This window comes from Oratosquilla oratoria, chromosome 12 (assembly GCF_046742065.1).
Source record: "Oratosquilla oratoria isolate Oo_2021 chromosome 12, ASM4674206v1, whole genome shotgun sequence".
Taxonomy (NCBI): Eukaryota; Metazoa; Arthropoda; class Malacostraca; order Stomatopoda; family Squillidae; genus Oratosquilla; species Oratosquilla oratoria.
In genome coordinates, this window is record NC_134788.1 from 64,626,837 (window position 1) to 64,654,328 (window position 27,492).

At 37.3% G+C, this 27,492-nt stretch overlaps 1 protein-coding gene across 1 annotated transcript; it reads left to right on the forward strand.

Moving 5' to 3' along the window:
* Positions 1-1,616: 1,616 nt before the first annotated feature.
* Positions 1,617-26,887, forward strand: LOC143030463 (uncharacterized). The gene is made up of 6 exons (XM_076193612.1): positions 1,617-1,711; positions 13,837-15,188; positions 20,822-20,962; positions 21,015-21,028; positions 21,131-21,515; positions 21,945-26,887. Exons 1-6 carry the CDS (start codon positions 1,705-1,707, stop codon positions 22,059-22,061), a joined length of 2,016 nt encoding a protein of 671 aa, XP_076049727.1. The 5' UTR covers positions 1,617-1,704; the 3' UTR covers positions 22,062-26,887.
* Positions 26,888-27,492: the final 605 nt, after the last annotated feature.

Sequence of the window (27,492 nt, forward strand, 5' to 3'; positions counted from 1 at the left end):
TCTTGTTTATACTCCTGGAGCCAGGGGTCATTTGCATGCATAAGAGTGCCACTCAGTTTCTCTCTTGATCTGGTTAGAGGGTCACCTCAGACATCTGAAAAATCAAGGTAGACGCTCAGCTTACTGGCAGCAGGGTAGATATTTGAGGATTTATGATGGGCGTCAGCTTTCGGAATAATGACCAAAATCTGGGGTAGGGGAAGTCAATTTGACCTGGAACGGTCAGTTTTCAATTAAATTTAATGAATGACCACTCATTTGAATTCACTAAGTATCAGCTTTATAATGATGGGTAGATCATTGCAATTGGTCAAGACCAGAGGTCACCAGAGGTCAAACTATGACGTAAAACGTCACCTGCTTAAAATCTGGGCTTCCAAACACAAAATGATACCATGGTATAGGATAAATGATAGTTTATTCTTCAATTTTCTCTTATTTCTACCTCAGGTCATGGGTAAGTTTTTAAGTCAACAGTGGAGAAAATATGGTAATAACTAACCCTTTGTTGGCCAACTCAAAATTGACCAAAAATTGGAAAAATCAATATTTTGGCCAGAAAATGCCGCAAATGACAGATCAATTACAAACTTGCTTTATTCAACTTTCTTTTTTATTCAACTTCAATATTATTTCCGTCTGTTTATTTACCACCTATAGGTGGTAAATGAACAGATTAATAATGAAAATTATATATCGGTAACTCGACATTCTTGGAGAGGGTAGTAAACCAAACTTGGTCCTTTGGCGTCGAGTCCACAATGCTTTATTTAATGTTTTCGTATGTATAGAAAAAATTATAGACCACTCTATCTAATTGTAAAAAGTAAACTTGTCTAATTTGTTATATATGCTTTCATATACTAAGCATTGAAGCTTAATTGCTGTATTTCAATCTTAATCCTAATTTTACTGCTATCAGTTTACTAAATTAACTGAGATCGCAACCACTGATGTCTATATTAATTTGTAATAATAATTTATTTACTGTATAAAAATGACTGTCGGGATTTATTCACATCTATCACGACCAACACGCACTGTATTACTCGATGTCTTAAGTGGTATCGCTCAAAGATAGGAAACTGACGATGAATTATAAACTTTCAATCCTAGACTACTTACGTTCTTATGAAATAAATATCTAGCCAGTCCTGCTTGCGTTTCGCTTATCCACACAGAATTCCTCTTGCCACCACATTCTTTCTGTGAGAAGTCCAGTACAGACGTAGAAAGATATTTTCTAAGATGAATCTGACTGAGACAAAAGAAATAATATTTATACACAGATATTGACACATCCAATTATAACATCAGAGGTGGAGAATGAATATAGATATTGTGTTGCCTTTGAGTCAACTGAAAATAAAAACTACTTTTATGGATCATATAATGATTTGATTATTAAGTCATCCATACTTACTGCAGATCAGTGCAACAAATGTATCCTATATTTTGATTAACTGTACTATTTTTTCTGATTTTTCCTTTTGTTAAATAAACTGCATATAACATTTGAAATTAGTGGGTATGCCGTCCTACCTCCGTTTGGTCGTTTTCTATCATGTGTAACTTTGTTAAAGTCACCCCCAAGTTTTTTTTTTCCAAGACCAGTGACAGAATTGTAAACAATGATCCTTTGACCAACAAAAATTTAGGTTCAGTTGAATATTAAATCACCTGTCGTCAGTATTACAGTGATTTATGGCAGGTAGATTTTTCTTTTGCGTAATTGTGTATGTTTCATTGCATGATATAGCAATAAGTGGCTTCGAAGACATGTTGAAACAGTTGAAAAAAGCTTAGTCGGGAGTATAAATTGCAATTAAACAAAAGTATCACTGCCCCATTACAAGTTATGACAGGAAATGTGCCACATTACGCTATGTTATAGCGGCCTTCTCCCTCCCCTTTTATAGCTAAACTTTTTTAGCACTTGAAAAAAGTAACCCTGACCTAATTTGACATGATATCATATATGTCTTGGAAGCTGAATCAATTTGTTAGATTTAAAGGAGGTGGGTACTAAAAATTAGAGACATTAGAGACGCTTCCATGGTGATAAGTGGTTATTTAGTGTGCTTTTAAGTATATTGTGGTCCTCTACCAGCAATCATATATCACCTAAAGTATTTATTTACAGATTAATTAGTCCTAATTTTTCTAAATTTGGGCCAGAGATTTTTACTGACAGCAGCTAGCATGGCATAGCTGCTGCCATCAGATAATTGTCTATAATTTTATTTGTGCACACCTACACAATATAGCATTAAAAAATTGAATATTAGTTTTAAATTATAATACATAAACATAATATGTGATTTTCTTGGCAGAAATAAATAACAAAAAAAAACCTTGCTACAAGCAGATCTACAAAGGTGCTAGGATACAGTCTAGACGCCATGTTGTCGTCTGTCCAGTCCAGTCACTGTCTGTTAGACAATGGCTTTCACATTGTGGACTGGATATTTTCCAACTCCAGGTGACATTAATAAGTGCTGTTAGAAAGACAATAGGGTCTCCTTGGACTTTATAAGAGAATATAGGGTTCTGCTGTTGTCTGCTAATTGCCCAAGGTACAATAATATTCAGGCCATCAGCATCCGTGATGATGACAACGACCCAGATGATCTTTAGAATTTGAGGTCCGAATTACTAAATGTAGGTTAGGTTAGAATAGATGAATTTATCATCCCTTCATTTCTTCAACTTTGGTATCTATCAAAACAAACATGGCATATCATTCAACCGCCACGACTTCATTCATTAGAAAATCAGTTTTAGGAACTTTTTGTTATTGATTTCTGCCAAGAAAATTGCATATTATGTTGCTGTATTATAATTTACAAAATTAATAATAAATATTCTACTGCTATATTGCGCAGGTGTGCACTTTTAGAAATTTACTGATAATTGTGATATGATTTTTTTTATTTTTTTTTATTAGTGGAGTTCTGCAGGGATATGTATTGGCTCCAATAATGTTTACTATTTATGTGAATGACATGGATAAAGATGTGGAATGTTACATGAGCTTCTTTGCAGATGATGCTAAATTGTTGGAGAAAGTGAAAACTGAAAAGGACTGTGAATCACTACAGAGAGACCTAAACAAGGTTTCCAAATGGAGTCAGAAGTGGAAAGTGGACTTCAGCATTAAGAAATGTAGCATGATGGAGTTTGGAAAAAGTAATAAAAGAATCAGGACAATATACAATTGGAACTAAGACAGTAAAGAGAATGGGATCTGAAAAAAAATGGAAGTAATTATCTCCAGTGACTTGTCCTCTGATAAACAAATAAAATTGTTGGAGAATCCTATAATTTGCTAGGATCAGTAAAAGTGGCGTGTACCTATTTAGACAAAGAAATTATTGAAAAAAATATTAGTCACATTAATAAGGCCTAGACTGGAGTATGCTGCAACAATATAGTCATTCAATACATAAAGAATATAAAGAAAATTGAAAGAATCAAGAGAGCAACCATGAAAATGGCCCCAGCACATTCAAACCTGTCATATGAAGAGAGACTGGCTAAATTGAAGTTACCGACTTTGGAACAAAGAAGAGGGGTGACCTACTGACCATTTACAGAATCATGAAAGGCTCAGAAATACTTGATAGAGATGACTTATCAAATTGGGACAAGAGAAACACAAGAGGACATGGAAAGAAACTCATAAAGGATAGTTATAGAATATCTGAAAAAAAAAAAAAAGTTTTCCACACAGAATGGTGGACACTTGGAACAAACTGGACAAAGCAATAGTGTGTGCAAAAACCATACACAAATTTAAGAGCAAACTAGATACTGCAAGATACAAAGGTGTAACACCACAGGCATGACTCCCCTTTCTGTAAGATACGTAAATACACATGCACACACACGAGAACAAGTTTTTTTTTCTTAGAGTGCTGGACTTGAGGCTGAGAAAATGGTATATAAAAAAAATAAATAAAATAGAATAAAATGAAAAATAATGGGAAACACAGGAAACAGAAGACAAGGAGGAAAAAGAAAAAAATTAAAAGTAATGTGTACCAACATAGATGGGATAATTTCAGGATTAAATTAATATCTGTTGGAAGTAAAAACAGATATAATGGGAATTATGGAGACAAAATTAAAAGGTCCACTACCACTAAGTAGTGTTGGACAAGGTTTATATAATCACTGGATTAAAAATTGAGAGGAAAAACAATGTAGAGGAGTCATGTTTTTGACTAAGGCTTAAATGTGACAAATATTACGGAAGGAAATAATAATGTAGAATTGATTATGAAAAAAGTTGAAAATAGTGACATGAAAAGTAGAAAATTTGTAGTGATAAATGTGCCCCCAAAAACACGTTCTTAGAAACTTCCAAAATGCTGGAAGACATAAGGCATACATTAAATGAAATACTGAAAGGAGGAAACTTAATAATTATGGGTGACTTTAACTCAAGAGAAATATGTTGGGAGGAGATGACAGTGGAAGGTGGAGAGGACCTTTGGGGGAAATATACTGCTGGACATGACCATTGAATACACAATGACTCAATGGGTAAAAGAGAATATCAGATATAGAAATAATGAAGAACTGTTGAGACTAGACTTGATATTTACATCAGAGCTTGAAATTGTGGATAAAATGGAATACTAGACACTAATTGGGAAGAGTGACCACATGCTACTTGAGCTCAAACTAAAAGAGGAAATATATCTGGGAAGATATGAGAAACACAAAAAATTGGGAAACTCAAAAAATTCTTTCAAAAAGTGATTTGGGAAAAATTCTTTAATAAAGAAACACAGGTGGAAAAGATATGGATGATAGTAAAAGAAATCTGTAATGGAGTGGATAAATACATACCAAAACAAAAACAAAAAAAGTTATACATTAAGTGCTGGTGCAACAAAAAATGTAGTGAGGCAAAAGATAGAAGAGACAAAGCTTAGAAAAGATGGAAAGAAAAAAAAAAATGGGTAAGTGGCAAACAAACATCAAACTAAAAAATGAATATGTGAAAATATGCAGGGAAGGAAAAAAATATAAAAAAGACATGATAGACAAATGTAAGGATCAACCTAAATTATTCTACAGATATGTAAATGGTAAATTAAGAAATAAACAGGAAATAGTGAAACTACATAAAGGGAATATGGAATATATAGAACATACAGAAATGGCTGAAATTATGAGCAAACATTTCAAATCTGTATGCACAAAAGAAAATACACAATTGGGATAAAGAAAGGAGAAAAAGATCCCCCTCAACAAAAGAAATAATTGTGACACAGAAAGATATAAAGGACCAAATAATGAACCTTGATGTCAAATCACATGTACCAGATGGAATTGCAAAGTGGATACTAAAATAATGTGTAGATGAACTAATGGATAAATCATATAAGATAATGGATTGCTCACACAAAGAAAGAAAAGTACCACACAACTGGAAAAATGCCAATATATAAAGGGGGAGACAAGGAAGACCCAACAAACTATAGATCAGTCCCCCTTACAAGTACAATAGCAAAAATCTGTGAAAAGGTCATCAAAAATAGATGGACTAAACATCTGGATAAGAACAATTGATTAAATCCAAAATTATTTTGTTTTAGACAGGGGAGATCATGTGCCACAATCTTGATTTGTTCTTATTCAAGGCTGAATATATTACAAGGGACAGATGGGCACACTGCTTTTCTGGATGTACAAAAGGTGTTTGATAAATTACCACACAAAAAACTATTAAGAAGACTCGAAACAATAGGTGTGCATAGAAAATTACTGAAACGGATGGAAGAATTATTGCATGGGAGAAAAATGAAAGTGGCACTCAGAAAAAAAACTACCTGGGAAGAAATGATAAGTGGAGTCCCACAGGGTTCAGTATTGACTCCAATAATGTTTGCTATTTATGTAAATGACATGAATGGTGTAGAATGCTACATGAACTTCTTTCCAGATAAAGCAAAACTACCAAAGAAAGTATGGAAAAGATTGTGAATTGTTACAGAGAGACCTGAAAAAGGTCTGGGAATGGAGTCAAAAGTGGGAAGTGAACTTCAAGATTAAGAACTGTAATATAATAGAATTTGGAAAAAAAAATAAAAAAAGAATATCAGGACAATATAAAATCGGTGCAAAGGAAGTAAAGAAAGTTCCGAAAAGGACCTAGGAATAATTATCACCAAAGATATGTCCCCAGACAAGCATATAAACAAAATAGTCGGAGAAACCTACAATTTACTAAGATTAATAAAAGTGGCTTTTAATTACGTGGGTAAGGAAATGGTAAAAAAAAAAAAAAAAAAAAAAAAAAAATTACTAGTCACACTGATAAGACAAAGATTGGAGTATGCTATGACATTATGGACACCCAGTACAAAAAAGAATATAAGGAAAATAGAAAGAATTCAAAGATCAATGACAAAGATGACACCAACACTTTCAAAATTGACATACGAGCAAAGATTGTCTAAACTGGAACTACCAACCCTGGAACAAAGAAGAGAAAGAGGTGCTCCATTGGCCATTTACAGAATCATGAAAAACAGAAAAGTCCTTGACAGAGAAAACTTATTAAAGTGGGATAAAAGAAAAACAAGGGGACATGAAAAGAAACCCCAAAAGGATAGTTATAGAAGAGATCTAAAAAAAAAAAAAAAAAAAAAAAATAGATTTCCACACATAGTGGGATATCTGGAACAAATTGTGTGTACAAATACCATACAAGAATTTAAGAACAAACTATATGCTGAAAGATACAAAGATAGGTCACTACGAGCATAGCTCCCCTTCCTGTGTAATACTAGATAAATACACACACACACACACACTTTAGCCGTTGACATTGGCATGAACGGAAGGCTAGCAAACAAGCTCTCATTCAGCACTTTCTCAACAATAACAAGGAAATGCCTAAGTTGTGTTTACAAAAGAGAAGTAGTTGTGTTTTTGGGTGACTGCTATGGTAAAATAAGTATCCATTTTTATATAGTGTATTAAACAGGAAATGGAGGATGGAAAAAAAGGAAAAATGAGCCAATGAAGAGAGGATTGGACATGAGCAGAGTCGAGTCACCACTGGGGGTGATACCAAAAAAATCTTGTTTGAATGATACCCCAAAGTCAACTCAAAGGTGGGACACCAATGCTTTTTCAGGGTTTCCAAGAGAAAGAGGACTATTAGGTAAAGGTTTAGATGTAGAAAGAGAAACTAGGTATAACAATGTACTAAGAAATCGGGATAGACTTCATGAAGGAACTTATAGATTTAAACATTGATTATAGAGCAATTCACAGAGATATAAGCTAAATATGAAAAGCTAACGAAGAGATGAACAAAGAGCTTAGTAATCTAAAAAATTAATTAAATATGGTCAGAAGTAATAATGAAAAATGAAGATAAAAACAAAAATGAAACATTGAAAAAAAGAGGTCAGAGAACAAATACAAGCAGTGACTGAAAAAGTTGGAGAATCAATTAAGGAGATGGCTCTCCTAGAAATAAAAGATTAATAGAAACTTGAACAAGAAAATCAGAAAATAACATTTAAAGAAACAGTACAACAGCAGGTAAAGGAAAATACTAAAGAAACATTAATTAAAGAAATTAAAGAAAAGAAAATGGGTAAGAGACACAGGCAATAAAAAAAAGTGCATTGTAGTTTATGGTATTAAAGAAAAAAATACATCATACATACATATGCCAAGGCTTTTTCCCCCTTACAAGGTAGGTAGCCAAAAAGGAAAAGGCATAAAATCATTCCCACCCATTCCATCCCTGAATACACTCCACATCCCTCCACCCTCCCTCATATCTTAGCACCTCCTGGATGACGGGTCATCCCTGCACCTTGTCCACTGCCCTGGGTCAGAAGCAGTGTCGCAAGACACACCACATCCTCACCAAGGCCACTTCATTAAATCAACGACCCCCCCTCCCCCTCCCCCCATGCATAAAAGGAGAAGACAGGGAGAAATCCCTTCGGGCTGCGTCAAATTTTGCTCACACATACTACCTCATCCCCCCCCCCCCCCGTCCATTCCACCTCATGCATCACAACATCATCCATATACAACCATTCTCCATTCACCCCTGTCTTCTGTCCTTTCCCATCCTTCCTCAACAGACATTCCCCTCTTCCCCAAAGCCCCCTTCACCACATCTATCCACCTCATCCTAGGACGTCTTTTCATATTCACTCCCTCCACATCTGCCTTCCATACCTCTTTTACTAGTCTTTCTTCACTCATTCTTTCCATGTGTCCAACCCATCCTAATATTCTTTCATCAACCCTATCTCCCAACTCCCTTTCCACCCCCGTTCTCCTCCTCACCTCATTTCTCACTCTATATAGCCTAGTAACCCCCATCATACTTCTCAGACACCTCATCTCAAACACATTCAAACTCTTTCTCTCTTCCTCTCTTATGTTCCATGTTTCTGCCCCATACAGTGCTGTTGGCACAATCACTCCTTCATACAGTCTCCTCTTAACATCCATTCCCAAATGTCTATTCCTCATTACACTTTTTAATTCACCAAGGCATTTACTCGCTTCTCTCAATCTACATTCTACCTCCACCTTCACTCCACCTTTTCCTGCCACATTTGCACCCAAGTATCTAAAACTATCCACTTCCTCCAGTCGCTCTCCCTTAATGCTCACTTCCAGTCTACTGCCACTTTCACCCCTTGTACATCTCATCACCTTACTTTTACCCGTATTTATCTTTAGCTTTCTTCTATCACATACTCTCCCAAACTCTGTCACCAACTTCCTCAATCCCTCCTCCGATCCTGCCACAAGCGCAGTGTCGTCCGCAAACAACAGCTGGTTTACCTCCCACTCTTCTCCATTTTCTTTAACCATCTCCAATCCCTTACCCACTACCCTTGCATTTACCTCTTGCACTACCCCATCCATGTATAAGTTGAACAGCCAGGGCGACATAACGCATCCTTGACGAAGTCCCACCTATACCTCGAACCACTCACTCTCTCCATTTCTAATCCTGACACAAGCTCTACTACTCTCATAAAAACTCTTGACAGCTCCCAGGAGCTTTCCTCCTATCCCATAAATCTGCATAACCTCCCACAGTGCCTTTCTGTCTACCCTATCATAAGCCTTTTCCAGATCCATAAAAGCCCAAAAAACATCCTTCCCCTTTCCTATAGCTTTCTCACATATCTGTCTTACCACAAAGATCTGATCTACACAACCTCTACCCGTCGTAAATCCACACTGTTCCTCACCAATTACTCCCTCTGTTCCTCTCCTAATCCTCTCAATCAAGATCCTCCCATAAGCCTTCCCAACTACACTTAACAAGCTAATCCCTCTGAAACTACTACATTCACACTTGTCCCCCTTCCCCTTGTAAAGTGGAACTATACAGGCACTCCTCCAATCCTCCGGCACTCTACCCTCTCTCCAGCAAACATCAAATAACCTCACCAGCCAGTCCACTATCACTGTACCTCCTTTTTTTAGGCATTCTGCATGGCATCCATCCAGACCAGGTGCCTTACCTGCTTTCATCATCTTAACAACTGCCTTCACTTTGTCCTTCCTTATTTCTCCTCCATTTTCCTCACTCATCACAGTCATTTTCTTAGCATTTCCCACTGCAACTACCTTTCCCTCCCTATCCTCCTTCACATTTAGCAACTCCCTAAAATATTCTGCCCATCTTCCCCTTACTGCCTTCTCTTCCATTATCATCTCTCCATCTGCACCATTTACCTTTTCTTCTCTACTTGATTCGCCTCTTCTTCCTCTCTTAATTTCTTTCCAAGACATCTTTTTATTGCTTTCAAAATTTTATGTCATACTCTTACCCCACTTCACATCTGCTCTCCTCTTTGCCTCCTTTACCTTTCACTTTACTTCTCTTTTCTTTGTACCTCTCATATGACTCCCTCGTCCTATTTTGTAACCTATCTGTGAAAGCTCGCTTCTTCTCTTCTACAACCTTCTTTGTTTCCTCATCCCACCATTCACTACCCTTCCTTCTATTTCCTCCTGTCCTTCTTGTTCCACACACCATCCTTGCACACTTTGTGACTCCCTCCTTGAACCATCCCCATTCCTCCTCCACACCTAGCTCTATTCTATCCTTCACACCCTCCCACTCCTCCTTCAGCTTCTTCTTGTACTCCTTTTCCTTTTCATTTAAAGAGTTCACTCTAAGCACCTCCCTACCTTTTGTCCCTTTCCTCTTTCTCCATCTATCCTCCACTCTCAACTTACCTTCCACCAAAAAATGATCTGATATTCCCCCACCCTCTCCCCTTAGCACATGTACATCCTTAACCCTTCCTATCATAGTCCTATTTACCACTACATAATCCATCAACGCTCTATCTACCACCCTTCCATCCACCACCCTCTCCCATGTGTACTTATGCTTGACTTTCTTCCGAAACACTATTTGCTATCATCAACTCTCTTTCTAGACACATTTCCACCATCAACTCTCCACTACGATTCTTTCCTGGAACTCCACATTTCCCAACCACTCCATCAATTGGACCATTTCCTACCCTAGCATTAAGGTCTCCCAGTACTATTACATTGACATTTCTCCCTAAATCCTCTATGCACTCATTTAAATCTATCCAAAAGGCCTCCCTTTCTTCTACACTCTTCTCACTGCCAGGCCCATATGCACTTACAAAGACCCACATCTCCTTTCCCAGTTTGACCTTCATCCACATTATCCTTGAGGAAACCTCCTTCCACTCCACTACCCGTTTACCTATCTCTTCACATAATGTATACAAATCTGTGAGAATAAACACCTTGTGAGATCGAAACCTTTATTGGTACTACGTTTCGCTTGTTACAGCTTTTTCAAGTACAGACATGACACACACTCTGAGCACATATAAGCCAACAGGGAAGGAACTGGGAGAGGTTATCGGGGAGGGGTGGGTGGTAGGTGGAGGGGGAGGTGGGGAGGAGGGGGACGGGTGGGACTTGGTGGAGACAAAGGAGGACATTTTGGACAGTTTGTTGAAGTGGACTAAGGGGGACATATCATACATTTATTTAATGCGGGTAACAGATGGATGATAGGAGGGGCGATGTTAAACATGCCTCTGTTCTGCTCAATGGTTTTGAAGCTTTGAATGGCGGCCGCTTCGAGGCATTTTCTCCTCACCCTGTCTGGTTCACTAAACAGAAGTTCTGCATTATCCCAATCCATCAGGTGGTCGTTGGTGTTCCGGTGGATAACACAGGCGTCCGGATCCGGGAGCATCGCTACGATTCCTGGAACAACATCACCACCAACATCCCCCTTAGTCCACTTCAACAAACTGTCCGAAATGTCTTCCTTTGTCTCCACCAAGTCCCACCCATCCCCCTCCTCCCCCTTCCCCCTCCACCTACCACCCACCCCTCCCCGATAACCTCTCCCAGTTCCTTCCCTGTTGGCTTATATGTGCTCAGAGTGTGTGTCATGTCTGTACTTGAAAAAGCTGTAACAAGCGAAACGTAGTACCAATAAAGGTTTCGATCTCACAAGGTGTTTATTCTCACAGTCTTGTCGGCTTTTGCCATTGTGATTCATGTATACAAATACCAAAAAGGAAGAGAAAAGAAAGAAATTGCAAAGGCAATTCTGAAAGAGGTTCGAGAGGAGGGACATGAATTGGACAAAGAGATTGGACACAGGATTTCATATACCACACTGTTCTTATTCATGGTTGGGTCTTGTTTCTTTGTTAAAGTCCTTCACTTTCATACCTGTAGATGTTACAAGACGAATGTTGGAGGAGGATGAGATTTTGTCTAGGTCTCTTGTTAGAATGGAATTTGGGACCACCCAATACTTAGTAACCTAGACATTTTAACAAAGAAACAAGACCCAACCATGAATAAGAACAGTGTATGAAATCCCATGTGGTGGATGTGATAAGAAATACATCGGTGAGACTAGCAGGGGGCTAGACACTAGAATAAAAGAACATCAAGCAGATGTTAGACACCACAGGGTTAGCAGTGTGATAGTAAATCATGTCGACAAACGAGGCTATCTACTGTAATGGGACACTGCAAAGATTCTTATGGATAACCTCACAATGCAAGAAAGAAAGGTGATAGAGTCCGTATTCATCAACATCCAGGATAACATCAATAAGAGGACAGGAGATTTGAAATGGGGTAAAACAGCAGCACGCTACATCATCTTGGACAAAATACACAGAGCCCCTAATCTAGACAGACAGCTCGGCCACACGACGACCAACAGGCAGATATTTTGTCCACTAGCTGCGATAACTCATCACACCAGCAGATGATGTCGAGTGAGGGACCAACCAGACACCACATTCCCTTTTTCTGCCATATCCGTATACTGACCAGCTTGACTTCAAACACTATTCCTCTGAAGAAGCCACTCTTCACTTACTAGTATAGCCACCCCTTCTCTCCCTAGCCCTCTCTTCACTCCTGATAACCTCCCACTTACACTCCCAAACTTACACTCACCCTTCCCTTTCATCTTAGTTTCGCTCAAAGCCAACACATCCATCTTTCTTCTCACAAACATACTACCTATCTCTTCCCTTTTACTCTCATCTATACCACATCCACGCACATTAAAAGACCCAAGCCTTAGGGTGCTGGTCGGAAAAGTCCCAGACCCTCTTATGCCTTTGCTTTTTCTTTTAGGAATGTCCCCTGTGGGGCTACAAGGAGAAGGATGCCTAGTCCCAATCCCCGTCCCTTTCTTCTCACCTCTTACGATCCAAGTGGAATTACTTGGTGGCAGTATTCTTTTTCCCCCACCACAGGGAAGTAGGCAAAAAAGGAAATGAATATTCAGAGAAATTGTACAGGACAGTAACAAGGGGTTGGGGGACAGCATACCGGAGGGACAGTCGTAGTATAAAAGTGTCATCATTTCTCTATGAACAGAGTTTTCCTCTATCACAGCCAAAATGATGTGTGGCTCTGGTCCGTAGGGGCGCCCCATATAGACCCTAAAATATCAACTGCATGCCACTTTGCCACAATAACATGCAGCCAATAATAATGAAAAAATGTACATATAAATAAATAAAACACAGGATATCTCAACAGATACAGCATAAAAATAGCACAATCAAGCAATGGCCTTTTTCAACACAAAGCCAACCATGACCATCACATTGACTGAGATTCCAAGATGTTTGCAAAAAGTAGATTTTTTTTTAGAAAGGAATCTAATTGAATCATGCCTAATCTCTGGTACACATGACAAAAATATGAACTTAAGCTATGGTCATTTTGAGAGTGACAAATTATTGATAGGCTTAGTCATGAGACAATTCCCCCAGGTTGATTGTCTGAGGAAGTGGGACACAAGAAGAGCATGTAGTCATTGACCACCTAGGTCACACTCCCCAAGTCCCTTCTTTTCTCTTGGTGTTATGTGTATAAAAACCTGTTCTATTTTCTAGTTTCTGTACTGTGTCTGAATATGTAATACATGAAAGATCTTACCATCTATTGTTTATTTTCTCCATTGGTTTTTCTTGCTTATATACATATCAACATTTATATACATATATGTATAGTGTCCCTAAGGGGATGTTGACAGGTTTTGAAGATGGGAGTAGGGAAATGATTCTGATGTTTGTCTTGTAAGATCATCTAATGTGTACATTTCATTGCTTCCTTTGTTTTACCTAGAACTATACTTATTTTCCAGGTAAGGTAATGGCTATTCGAATTTCCATTATATGAAGAAAAGTAATCAAAGCTACATTCATACTCTGTATTTATGATTTTTTTTTCCTTGCATTTAAACTGTAAATGTACTTACCCTGTACATTTTTCTTGCAGGCAAGATGGCTAGTGAAGGATATTGCTCCAGTCGTGGGCAGCAGTATTGTGTAGAAGGAGTTTATTACACAACTGTTCCTAGGACTAATGGTCTAAAACATTATCTTCAAGAGAGGATGAAGAAGTATTGCCTAGAGCAAGGATTAAACCCCCCAACTATTCCTAAAGTAAGAAAAGTAATTATGGTGAGACCTTCAAATAAGGATGCCACTTGCAAAAATACTAATCCAAGTAATTTGGACATGGCAAGTGGCAGCAAGAGAGACAATACTCAAACAAAGATGAGGTCATGTAGTCCTCTTCCACCTCAAGAAGAAGTCATAGTGTCAGAGGATCCTAGTGGGGAGAAGAGAAAGTCATCATTGCCAGTAAAAATATCACAGCCTCACTTAAATGTAAAAGCCAGAAGTGTAGGAATGGATCGTTACAGAAGTTTGGCACCTCAGTCTTCAACCTCACATGATGGTCCAAGAAAAAGAAAAAATAAGAGAAAAAAGAAAAAAGCTACTTCAAATCCCTCTGATTCAAATGAAAATCTTACTTCAAGTGAAAGACCTCAACAGAAGAATGAATGTGGGGAAAATGACATGCAATCTTTACTAGATTTACCTCCATCGTCACTAGTATCCAGAACAGGGCCAGTTACTCAAGCAATATTTAATGGTAAGGCCTACCAGCAACAAGATTCTGGGTGTAAGGATAGTTCTGACAACCATTTCACAACCAATGGAATTGCAGCAAGTTCTCCACTTCCTGATATTACATTAAACATGGATATAGAAAATAGAAAATTATCTACAGCAAATGAAGATATAGACCATTCATCAGACATAGAAAAACAAATTGAAATTCTCACGATAAGCCCGCAATCCAAAGGAATAGAACCTACCTCTGAAGACAAAGTAAATGATTCTTCACAATCATCATCATCTGAAGTCATAGGAATGTGCTTGTCAGGGGAATATAGGAAAACATCATTTCCATCTTCATCATCAGAAATTGTAGACTCCATGTCAGTTATAGAAGTGCCTAAAGAACTTGATAAGGCAGGAAAACAACATCCTGCAGGACTAGATCCTACTCCCAATGACAAGTTGAATTCCTCAAGTTTAAACACAAATATGGAGGAGGGTAAAGATACAGAGCTAGTTGTATATAGAGACTGTGGATTAGCTCAAAATGTTGGTACAGAAACATTTGAGAGTCCAACTTCAACTAGTTTTGAACAACCAATAATTATATCTGATAATTTTTATAACAAGTCCTCAAAAAATATGAATGAAGTAATACCACCTTGTTGTGTTGTAGATGTTTACTCTGGTGCTACAACAAAACCTTCAGTCTCAACACAGGTAATATATTTAATCATTTATTCTATTTATTAATTGTTTAATCCACATTGGACGTATGTATTGGGCCCTGTTGTGGAAGAGCTGTGCATTGCTACACCAATCTTGACCCTAGCAGTGTAAACAGTGATAGTGATGACCCTTTATCTATGGGGAAGAAAAATCTTGATATATTTGTGTATACATCTGTGTGTGTGTGTGTGTATTTACCTAGTTTACCTAGTTGTATTTTACGGGAAGGGGAGCTATGCTCGTGGGGTCCCGTCTTCATATCTCATTTTATCTAAACTATTTTTAAATTCATGTATTGTTTTTGCACACACCACTTTCTCATCTAACTTGTTCCAACTGTCTATTACTCTGTGAGGAAAGCTGTTCTTTTTCAAATCTCTTCTATAGCTGTCTTTTTTTATTTTCTTTCCGTGTCCTCTTGTATTTCTGTTATCCCATTTTATCAGATTCTCTCTATCAGTAATTTCTATGCCTTTCATGATTCTGTAAATAGCTATCAAATCTCCTCTCTCTCTTCTTTGCTCTAGTGTCTGTAGTTCAAGTTTTTCTAGTCTCTCTTCATATGATAGTTTTGAGAGTGTTGGTGCCAATTTTGAAATTGCTCTTTGTATTCTTTCAAGTTTTTTTATACATTTTTTTGTACTTGGTGACCATATCGTTGCTGCATATTCCAATCTTGGTCTTATCAGGGTGATTAGCATTTTCTTCACCATTTCTTCATCCAGGTATGTAAATGCAACTTTGATTGTTCTTATTAAATTATAAGTTTCTCCAAAAATCTTATTTATATGTTTCTCAGGTGACATATTATTCATAACAATGACTCCCAGGTCCTTCTCATTTTCTACTTTTTTTTATTCCTTCTTCTCCCAATTTATATGCTCCTGTTATTCTGTTTTTGCTTTTTCCAAATTCCATTATACTACACTTTTTTGTATTGAACTCCATCTCCCACTTCCTACTCCATTCCTGTACTTTATTTAGATCTCTCTGTAGTGATTCACAATCTTCTTCAGTTTTCACTCTTTTCAGTAGTTTTGCATCATCTGCAAAGAAGCTCATATAGCTTTCAATTCCTTCATCCATATCATTAATATATATAGCAAACATTATTGGGGCCAGAACTGTTCCCTGTGGAACACCACTTATTACTTCATCCCATTTTGAGTGCTGGTCTCTTATCACTACTCTCATTTTTCTTTCTTGCAAAAAGTCTTCCATCCAATTTAGTAGTTTGCCCTGTATTCCTCCTTCAGTTTCTAATTTCTTAAGCAACTTCTTATGTGGTACTTTGTCAAAAGCTTTCTTTAGGTCTAGAAATGCACAATCAGCCCATCCATCTCTTTCTTGTATTATATCTATTAGCCTTGAATAGAAACATATTAAATTGGTGACGCATGATCGTCCTTGTCTGAATCCAAATTGCCTTGGATTTAACACTTTGTTTTTTTTTTTTAAATATTTTACCCATCTACTTTTGATAATTCTTTCACAAATTTTTGCTATTGTACTTGTTAGAGAGACTGGTCTATAGTTGGTAGGTTCTTCTTTATTTCCTCCTTTATATATTGGTACTATATTTGCTTTTTTCCAATCTTCTGAAACTTTTCCTTCTTTCAAGGAACTGTTTAGTATGCTATGTATTTTGTCTGCCAGTTCATTCCTGCATTCTTTCAGTATCCAGTTTGCTATTTCATCTGGTCCATGCGATTTTCTGACATCAAGATTACTCAAGTGTGTTAATATTTCATTCTTTGTTACTTCTATTTCTTCCATAGGGGGGACTTTCTCTTTCCATTCGTTCTCTTCAGGTTGTATGTTCTCTCTTGTAAACACTGATTTAAAATGTTTGTTCATAATTTCTGCCATTTCCATTTCCTCAGTGTATTCAACTCCCTCTTGTCTTAATTTCTCCAAATCTTGTTTGTTTTTTCAGTTTATTGTTTACAAATTTGTAGAATAGTTTTGGTTGATTTTTACACTTTTCTATGACATCTTTTTCATATTTTCTCTTTTCCTCTCTGCACGTTTGTACATATTCATTTCTATAACAGGTATATATTTTCCATTTTTCAGGTCTTCTGTCTTTTTTCCATCTGGTCCAGGCTTTGTCTCTTTTGTCTTTTAACTCCCTACAACTTTTGTTGTACCAGCATTTTACATATTCTTTTCCTTGTTTTTGTCTTGGGACATACTTTTCCACTCCTTTTTTGTAAATTTTTGTCAAAATATTCCATTTCTCTTTTACTGTTGTTTCTTCTTTGTATATTTCTTCCCAGTTTTCCTTTTGAAAGAATTCTCTTATTTTATCAAAGTTTGTTTTTTCATACATCATTCTTCCTTTTCTATATTGTTCATTTCTTTTCATATATTTTTCTTCATTAAGTTCCAGTTCAATCAATATGTGGTCACTTTTACTTATTGGTGTTTTATATTCAATTTTGTCCACTATTCTATGTTCGGATATAATTATTAGGTCTAGTCTCGATGGCTCTTCTTCATTTCTATACCTAGTGTTCTCCTGTATCCATTGTGTTATTGTATGGTCAGTAACCATCTCAAGTAGAGCGTTTCCCCATGAGCCGTCTCCACCCTTTACTGTCATTTCTTCCCAGCAGATTTCTTTGCAATTAAAGTCGCCCATCATAACTATTCTTCCTCCCTCTTCCATTATCTTGTTTAATGCTATCTTTGTGTCCTCTAACATACTTTTATGTTCACTCTCTTCCCATGAGGCTGTTTTCGGGGGAACATAATTTATCACAAACTTTCTGCTCTTCTTATCTCTGTCTTCTACTTCCATCATTATTATCTCTACTGTATTCTTTCCATATGTGACACACTTCACGTTTATATCCTTCTTAGTCAGGAACATAACTCCACCCCCTTCCTTTTTCACTCTGTTACTAATCCAATAATTATATGCATCATGTCCTACACTGTTGTGTGGTAGTGGACCTTTTAATTTTGTTTCTACAATTCCCATTATGTCTGGTTCTTTTTCCTTCAAATAATCATTCAGCTCATTCAATCCTGTAATTAATCCATCTATATTTGTGTAAGACACTCTTAGTTTTCTGCCACTTCCATTGTGTTCTCTGTTTCCCTTTTGTTTTTCTCTTGTGTGTCGACTTTCTTTAGTTTCATATTCACTACTCTCCAATAGAATCTCTCTTTTTCTGACTCCGTTCTTTTCTTGTTTTTTTCCTTAGCTTCAAGTCTTTTCTGTTTTTCTTCCTCTCTTTCCTCTTTATTCATTTCCCTTTTTATCCATACCTTTTTATATTGTTCACTTGTTGCTAGTTTCCCTGTTTTGGATAAGATATTCTCTGCCGTCGTTTGTGACTTGAATTTAATCTTAATTGGTCTGGTCTTATCTGTGCTATACTTTCCAAGTCTAAATTTCTCTTTGATTTGCTTCATAATTTCTGGTTCATCTTCCTGAACTGATTCTAGTAATTGGTTTACTTTTTCATTTTCCTCTTTGATTCTTGTGGTTCTATCTGGGTTGTGTTTTTCTTCCATTCCTAATATAATTATACATTTCTTCTTGTCTGCTAAATCTCTTACTATATTCTCCTTTTGTCTCATCACTTTAATAACCGAGTCTTCAGTATGTTCTTTCAATTGCTGTTTGACTATGTCAGTGAATGAAACTTTATTGTCTTCTTGGGTTGCTTTCCAATTCTTAGCTTCTTTAGTTATGGCCTCTCTGTTTTCTTTACTATTGCTCTTCAATTCCTCATTCTCCACCTTTACTTCTCTTAACTGTCTTTTTAGGTCTTCTATTTCATCAGTTAAGTTTTTGTTCGCCTTCTCTAGTTTTTCCAATTTTTCAAACCTCTCGGCGATTTTTGTCATCTTGCCAAACCTAACTTCCCAGTTGTCAGACATTTGTTGAAGTTTTTCCTCCAGTTTTGTCAGTCGGGGGAGGTTAGTATCCGCCGCCCTTTCATTAAATCCTTTGAAATTATCATCCTCACCTTCCATTGTACTGCTCTTATCTATGTTTCTGATCTTTACATTTTTATTAGACATTTCGTCGTCACTCAGTTGGTCGGGGGGCCGTTTTTTGATGTTTACATTTCGTCTGTCTGCCTGGGCCAAGTCTTCTTCCTCATTTCCTTCCATTTCCCTCAGCAATCCCTCCCCTTCTCCTCTTTCCCTACTTTCCCACTACCCCACGAGCAACTTCCCCACCACCCTGCAAATACAATAGGTACTTCCTTTGCTTTGGAATCCTCTATTTTTCACTTTTTCTTCAGAATGTCTTCTAAGCTGTCCGTTCGTTGAAGTGTGTGTGTGTGTGTGTGTATGCATATATATATATATATATATATATGTATATATATATAATGTCAGGTGAAGTGGCTGGCCTACTGGTACCATGTAACCCAAAACTACCTGCTGCATGATAGAATTGTTGGAGACTAAACTGGCTACCCCACTGCTGACCCACCAGTGAGTAGGGTGTTTTGGCCACCCAGATAGAGGAAAGAGAAAACCATCAAAAGGGCAGATGAACTCAAGTCAGTGGACATCCAAAGGTCACTGACCCACATGTTTGCCATCCATAGTAGCCCAGCAGTGCCTGAAGATGGGAGTCTTGGAGGCTGAGTGACACTCCTCTGAGTCTAGCAACATGCCTCATTGGTCCTCCATTCAGGGCAGGATGGGTTGCCCCTCTTGGATCAAAGAAGTAAATTTGCTAGGCTGATTGAATTGAATCTGTGGGTCAGGTATGTCGTAAGTCAAACAACTACCACCTGGGCTGACACCGTATGGTCCATGGCTCCTAGGACTATTGGGTTAATATGTATACCCAAATTATAGTCTCCCATTGTTGGGCTCAGTAGTGGGTGAGGGCATGGGAGGGTGAATCACAGGCTTATATTCATGGACACATATAGTGGAGATGTGCATGCAGCCTGCCACTCCAGTGACTTGGAAAGCTTTACATATCTTGGTACCACAGTGCATAGCAGTGGTAGGTCATATAAGGAAGTGCTTTGAAGGGTTAGCATTGTGATCTCTGTATCTTGCCCATTACCCTGGGTCAGAAGTAATGCAGCAAAACAGCACATCCACAACAAGGTCACTTCATATAATCGGAAAACCCCCCTTTTAGTCCCCTCATGCATAAAAGGAGATGGGGAAATCCCTTTAGGCTGCTTCAAAATTTCATTCACACATAACCACTCCCCTAACCTCCCATCCCCCACCTACTCCCATCCATGCATTCCAGTATCATACATACATAACCATTGTCCATATATCCTTATCTCCTGTCTTCTCCCTTTCTCAACAGACATTCCCCTCCTGCTCAATGCCCTTTTTACCTCATCCATCCATCTCGTCTTCTGTCACTCTCTCATGTTCATTCCATCCAACTTTGGTTAAGGTGGATGATATTTTTGTAATATTGCTGTCCTTTTATGCTGCTCCCTTGAACCTGTCTTGTACCCCTTCTCTTCTTGATCCCCCGGTGGTGGGTAGAAAGAATTCAGAGTGTATTTCTCATGCATATCATTAAAGATCACTAAATGGGATGGAGAGAGGAGATTCAGGATTCTCCACCATGCACTTTCCTTGTATGTATAAATATTATGTTATCCATATTTCAGGAAACCTACACTAACAAGAAAATAACCAAACTCAGCCTCCCTCAGAAGAGAAAATTTTCACAAATATCCACACCATCTGAGGAGAATGAGGAAACTCATGGAACTTCAGGCCATATCAATCAGTCATCTGCTAAGAGGAAGGCAAGTACTGATGAGGAAAAAATATATTAATCACACCTTTGTATATTACCAGGTACAAATGGAATTGTATCTGGAACAAATGTCATCAGCAATGGGGATAGAATAAAGAATATTAAGAAGATATAACAAATGTGATACTTGTAACGAATATGAAACTAGGAATTCCAGAACACCATATAACTCCTCTCCCTCCATTCCAGTACAGAAAGAAAAAGAGAAATCACAGGAAATTAGTATAGTATCTACATTCCCAGAACAAAGTGATAGTGAAGTAGACTGGGTTGGGAAATCCAATGCAGACCAGTACACCCCAGCAAGGAATGATCCAGCCATTGAAGTAGGCTGGGTTGGAAAATCCAATGCAGACCAGTACTCGCCAGCAAGGAATGAACCAGCCACTTTGAGCACACCCATAGAAGGACCATGCTTTTCTTTATCAATAGATGGCACAACTGACAGCTTAATTTCTCAAGCCGCATCAGATATTGAAAAAAGAGCATCACCTCATTTTCTTGAACCACGCAGTCAGGAGTGCTTAAAACATGTTGTTGGTGTAAGCTAAAATTAAGATGTAAAACTTTATTTTATACCAGTCATTAGAGTCAGATCTTGGCCTTGGAATGATATACATGTGTATATATATACTTACAATGGGGTCTTGCAGTTCAACAGGGTTAGGGCAGTTTTTGAGATGTCAAGATGTGAGTCGTCTCCATTTTCGCAAACAAACTAAGAAACTTGTTTTTTTTTGTGCATTTTGAACATCGGATTTCCTACTTTTGCTTTTGAATTAAGGTTTCGGGGTAGGAATTTAAAGTTGAATATGTGAGTTGTTGAAATGTGGGCCATTGAATTGTGCAACCCCAGTGTATATATATGTGTACTTGTATGTATGTGTACATACTGAATATATATATATGGATTGATGTAGATTTTTTTTCTTTCTTTATTTCTAATCCTTTGTGATGTTTTCTTTTGTCAGGTCCTTATCCAAGATTATGGCTGCAGCATGGAGGAATGCTTGGAAACTATGTCAAAAAATAAATATAACATTCTAACAACTCTTCAGGAGTTGCAGAGTATGAAACCATGTATGTGATTAACTTTATATACTATGCAGGCTGTGATAAGAAAATACATTTACGTATCTGAATGTGGCAGAAAAGGGAGGAATGGAGGTGGAGGTAGATTGTAGATTGAGAGAATCAAGTAACTGCCCTGGGGGATTCAAAAGTGTAATGAGAAATAGACATTCGGGAATGAATACTAAGAGGAGGTTGTATTTACCTAGTTGTATTACATGGGAAGGGAGTTATGCTCGTTGTGGCCCATCTTTGTATCTTTCAGCATCAATTTTTTTCTTAAAATTTTGAATAGTATTTGCACACACTGTTTCTTAATCTAAGTTATTCCAGATATCCAGTACTCTATGTGGAAAGCTTTTTTTTTTTTTTTTCAGATCTCTTCTATAGTTATCCTTTTTGAGTTTCTTTTCATGACCTCTCCATTGTCATTTTTTATTAAATTATTTCTATCAAGGATTTCAATCCCTTTCATGATTCTAAAGATATTCAGTAGATCACATCTTTGTCTTTTCTGCTCCAGCGTTGGTAGTTCCAATTTGGATAATCTTTGTATGTTAATTTGGAAAGAGCTGGTGCCAACTTTGTCATTCCTCTCTGTATTGTTTCTAATTTCCTTATATTCTTTTTAGTACAGGGTGTCCAAAGTGTCGCTGTATATTCCAGTTTTGGTTTAATAATGGGTTGAAGGTTTCTCCAACTATTTTGTTTATATGTTTATCCAGTGTCATGTCTTTGCTGATTATTACTCCAAGGTCCCTTTCCGAGTGCACTTTTTTATTTCTTCTTCACCAATTTCATAGTTTTTTTAAATTCTGTTTTTACTTTTTCCAAACTCCATTATGCTACATTTCTTGATATTGAAATTAATTTCCCACTTTTGAGTCCATTTCCAGATTTTGTCCAGGTCTGATTGTAATGAATCACAGTTCTCTTCTGTTCTTACTTTCTTTAATATTTTTGCATCATCTGCAAAGAATTCATATAACACTCTACTCCTTCATCCATGTCATTTATATGGCAAACATGATTGGAGCCAGCACTGACCCCTGTGGAACACCACTTATCATTTCTTCCCACTTTGAGTATTTGTCTCTAATTACTACCCACATTTTTCTCCTAGTCAGGAAGTCTTCCATCCATTCTAATAATTTACCTGTGATGCCACCTATTGATTCTAATTTTCTTATTGATTTCTTATGTGGTATTTTGTCAAATTCCTTTTGTAGGCCTAGATAGGCACAGTCTGCTTATCCATCCCTCTCTTGTATTATATCTATTAGTCTCGAGTAGAAGCAGATCAGGTTTGTCGTACATGATTTTCCCTGCCTAAATCCAAATTTATTTGGGTTTAGTATAGATTTTTCTTCCAGGTGCTTAACCCATCGACTTTTGATCACTTTTTCACATATTTTTGCTACTGTGCTTGTTAGGGAAACTGGTCTGTAGTTAGTTGGGTTTTCCTTGTTTCCTCCTTTATATATTGGTACAATGTTTGCATTTTTCCAATCTTGTGGTGCCTTTCCTTCTTTGAGCGAGCATTTGATTATAGTGTATATTTTATCTGTTAACTCTACACATTCTTTCAGTTTCCAATTTGCAATTCCATCCAGACTGTGCGATTTTCTGATATCAAATTTTTTTATTTGGTTGCTGATTTCCTTCTTTATTAGAGTTAATTCCTTCATTGGGGGATTTCTGTCTCTCTTTTCCCTAACAGGTGTGTTCTCAATTGTGAATACTGATCTGAATTGGTTGCTCATAATTTCTGCCTGTTCTTGTTCTTCTGTACATTCATGACTTCCTTGGTGCAGCTTTTCTATTTCTTGTTTGTTTTCTAGCTTACCATTCACATATCTGTAAAATAGTTTAGGTTGTTCCTTGCATTTTTCTATTTTTTTTTTTTTTCTTTTTCATAATTTCTCTTTTCTTCTCTATGTATTTTTACATAATTGTTTCTTAGTTTGATGTATGTTTGCCATTTGCTCATTTTTTTTGTCTTTTCCATTTTTTTCCAGACTTTGTCTCTTTTATCCTTAGCTTCACTACATTTTTTTTTGTACCAGTTCTTTATGTATGCTCTTTCTTGCTTTTGCTGTGGTACATATTTGTTCACACCCTCATTATAAATTTCTTTTAGTATATTCCATTTCTCTTTCATCCTTGTTTCTTTATTTTGGAATTTTTCCCAGTTTGCATTACAAAAGAATTTTCTAAGTTTCTCAAAATTCATTTTATTGTACATTGGTCTTCTTATTCTATGTTTCTCATTTCTTCTTAGGTCTATTTGCTCTTTTAATTCCAATTCTATTAGTACATGGTCACTCTTTCCATTGGTGTTTTGTAATCTATTCTGTCTACAATTTCAAGTTCTGACATAAGTATTAAATCCAGTCTCGAAGGTTCTCATTGTTTCTGTATCTCATATTTTCCTTTATCCACTGAGTCATTGTGTATTCAATGGTCATATTGAGTAGCATGCTGCCCCATATGTCTTTTCCACCCTTTACTGTCATTTCTTCCCAACATATTTCTTTTGAGTTAAAATCACCCACAATTACCGTATTTCCTCTTTCTTTCAGTATATCAGTCAGTTCATACTTAGTATCTTCTAACAATTTGGCATGATCGTGTTCTGTCCAGGACTGTGTTTTGGGGGACACATACACTACTACAATTTTTCTACCTTTCATGTGGTTGTTTTCTACTTTTATCATAATTGATTCTACTTTGTTTTTTTCCTTCTGTTAACTTTGTCACATTGAAGTCTTTCCTGGTCAGAAATAATGCTCCCCCTTCTTGTTTTTTCTTTCTAGTCTTCATCCAGCAGTTGTATAGACCTTGTCCCACAGTGTTTGTATGAAGGGGTGATTGTGCTGGCAGCACTGTGTGGGGCAGAAACATGGAACATAAGAGAGGAAGAGTTTAGATGTGTTTGAGATGAAATGTCTAACAAGTATGGTAGGGGTTACAAGGTTGTGTAGAGTGAGAAACGAGGTTGGGGTGGAAATGATTGATGAAAAAGTATTGGGATGGTTTGGACACATGAAAAGAATTAATGAAGAAAGATTTGTAAAAGAAGTGTATAAGGCAGAGGTGGTTGGAGTGAACATGAGGGGGTAACCAAAGATGAGATGGATGGATGGGGTAAAAGGGTTGTTAAGCAAGAGCAGGATGTCTGTTCAGGAAAGAAAGGAGAGTAGAGAATGGCTGTACATGGATGATACTGTGATGCATGGAAGGTAGTGGGTGGGAGATTAGGGAGAGGTTATGTGTGAATGATATTTTGACACAGCCCGAAGGGATTTCTCCCATTTTCAATGAAATTGCCTTGCTGTGGATGCGCTGTGTCTTGCTGCATTGCTTCTGACCCAGGACAGTAGGTGAGATGCAGGGATGACTCATTATCCAGAAGCCAAGATGAAAGGGAGGGAGGGGTGGTTAATGGGAGTGCAGTGGGAAGGAGTGGAATTATGCTTTTTGACTTTGGCTACCTCCCTTGTAATAGAGAAAAAGCCCTTGGTATATATGCAAGTATATATGTATCTGAATACTGTAAATAAATTTTGCAAACCTTGACTGATATACCAAATGTATATTGTACATCCTTTTCTCACTGGTAGTTGACTATCTTTTCTCCACTATGATAAGCCATTTCCCCAGCAACTTCAGCATGCTTACTGTCACACTATATATATGGGAAAACATCATGACCTCCTTCTAGATGACTGACAATTTGCCAGTAAAGATCGCTGTAGAATAAAAAAATAAAAATCTGATGACAAAATGACATAAAATACAACAAAGCAGTAGCCAGAATACACAGAAGACATAGAATTTAAAAAAATTAACATAACTCTATTCACCATAAAGCACACAAATTTATACAAAAATTAATACAATGGTAGTATAAATTTACAATATCTGAGATAAAAAGAGTAAAGGTTAACTCCCTCAGGTATTCAGTACAGTACTACCTCTCATTAACGGACATTGATTAGCTGTGTTTTCGCTGTGTTTTTGGTGCTGTTGTTTAGTGTGTGCAATCACCATGCCACTCAAAAACCACTCCAAATCCATGGATTATTCACATCAACGGACACCGTTACCCCCCTTTTAGTCCGTTAATGAGAGGTAGTACTGTATCTGTGGTTTTGCTGTATTTGGTGTACAAGAGGCTGCACTGCTGGAGTCCCTGGACAATGAAAAGAGGAAGACCTTCCATCCTCTCACCCCTCCATCCCTGCCACCTAGAGAGAGCTTACAGGACATATTCAGGAAGTCCACAACCTATTCCCCACCTCAAAAGACAGGTGCAGTTCTAAGGGTTGGGCACCAGCTCTTCACTTTTTACATGCGTACACTACTCCCAGCACTTCCTCCCCCCCTTTTTATTATTTATTTTATTTTATTATCATTATTTTTTATTCTTATTTTTTTTTTAATACCATAGATCAGTACACTGGTGTCTACCCCTACCATTTCTATTCCTATTAGCCAGCAATACAAAATCCAACCCAGCCCCCCCCCCCCCACACACACACACTTATCCTATCTGCACCAAACACAAACATCAAATACAACACATGCCACAAATGGTTTCACTTAAAATGTAGAGTCCTTAAAAACAAACCAATCCACAAAAATTTGGAGCTGTAACCAGCACAAGATAACCATCACACCAGCAAACACATAGATACACCATAAACATACAGTACTACAAACATAAAGGGACTCAAACATAGAACTGCTCCACATCCTACACAAGATATACACATTGCGCTTGTACATGAAGCAAAACTGACACCACAAATAACAATTCCCTCATTCACAGATTACACAAGGATAATAGAAGACAATACAAGATACAAAGGTGGACTCAACAATAGTACACAACAGCATGTCCTTCTCCAACAAAAGATGAGACACCAGAGAATCAGACTCCATCACCAAAACTATCACAATCCAAACATGTATAGTAAAAACAACCTACAATATCACAAATATATCCCTCCAACTACAGCAACCCCAAGAAGGTACATCTCACAGATCTAACCTCTCAACTCATTAACAAACCACATATTGGCAGGTGATCTGAAAGCACATCATCCAAATTGACTTGTCACACAAACAACAGGCTAAAGAGGACATAAAATTCCAGAACAACTCCCTAGACTAAACATAATTAATTCCTGTAATAATTCCACCAGATAACCTCACCAACACATCAACCAATATCACCTGACATAACAATGTGTTTACCATTCATACAAACCTAAACCAAATAGGAAACTATACAAGACCTATCAACTAATCACTTACCATTTAAAATCACCATAGAAATGAAAGATAAAACTCATGACCAAGAGGACATTCATGAATTACCAAAAGGTAAACTAACAAAAGTACTCAATAGACATTGAGCCAGAGCTAGAAGACTGAAATTGG

Excerpts from the sequence above, each read along its gene's own strand:
- LOC143030463 (XM_076193612.1), top strand. Across the intron at positions 15,189-20,821 it reads AACCTTCAGTCTCAACACAG|GAAACCTACACTAACAAGAA; the intron begins GTAATATATTTA and ends TCCATATTTCAG. Across the intron at positions 21,516-21,944 it reads GCTTAAAACATGTTGTTGGT|GTCCTTATCCAAGATTATGG; the intron begins GTAAGCTAAAAT and ends TTCTTTTGTCAG.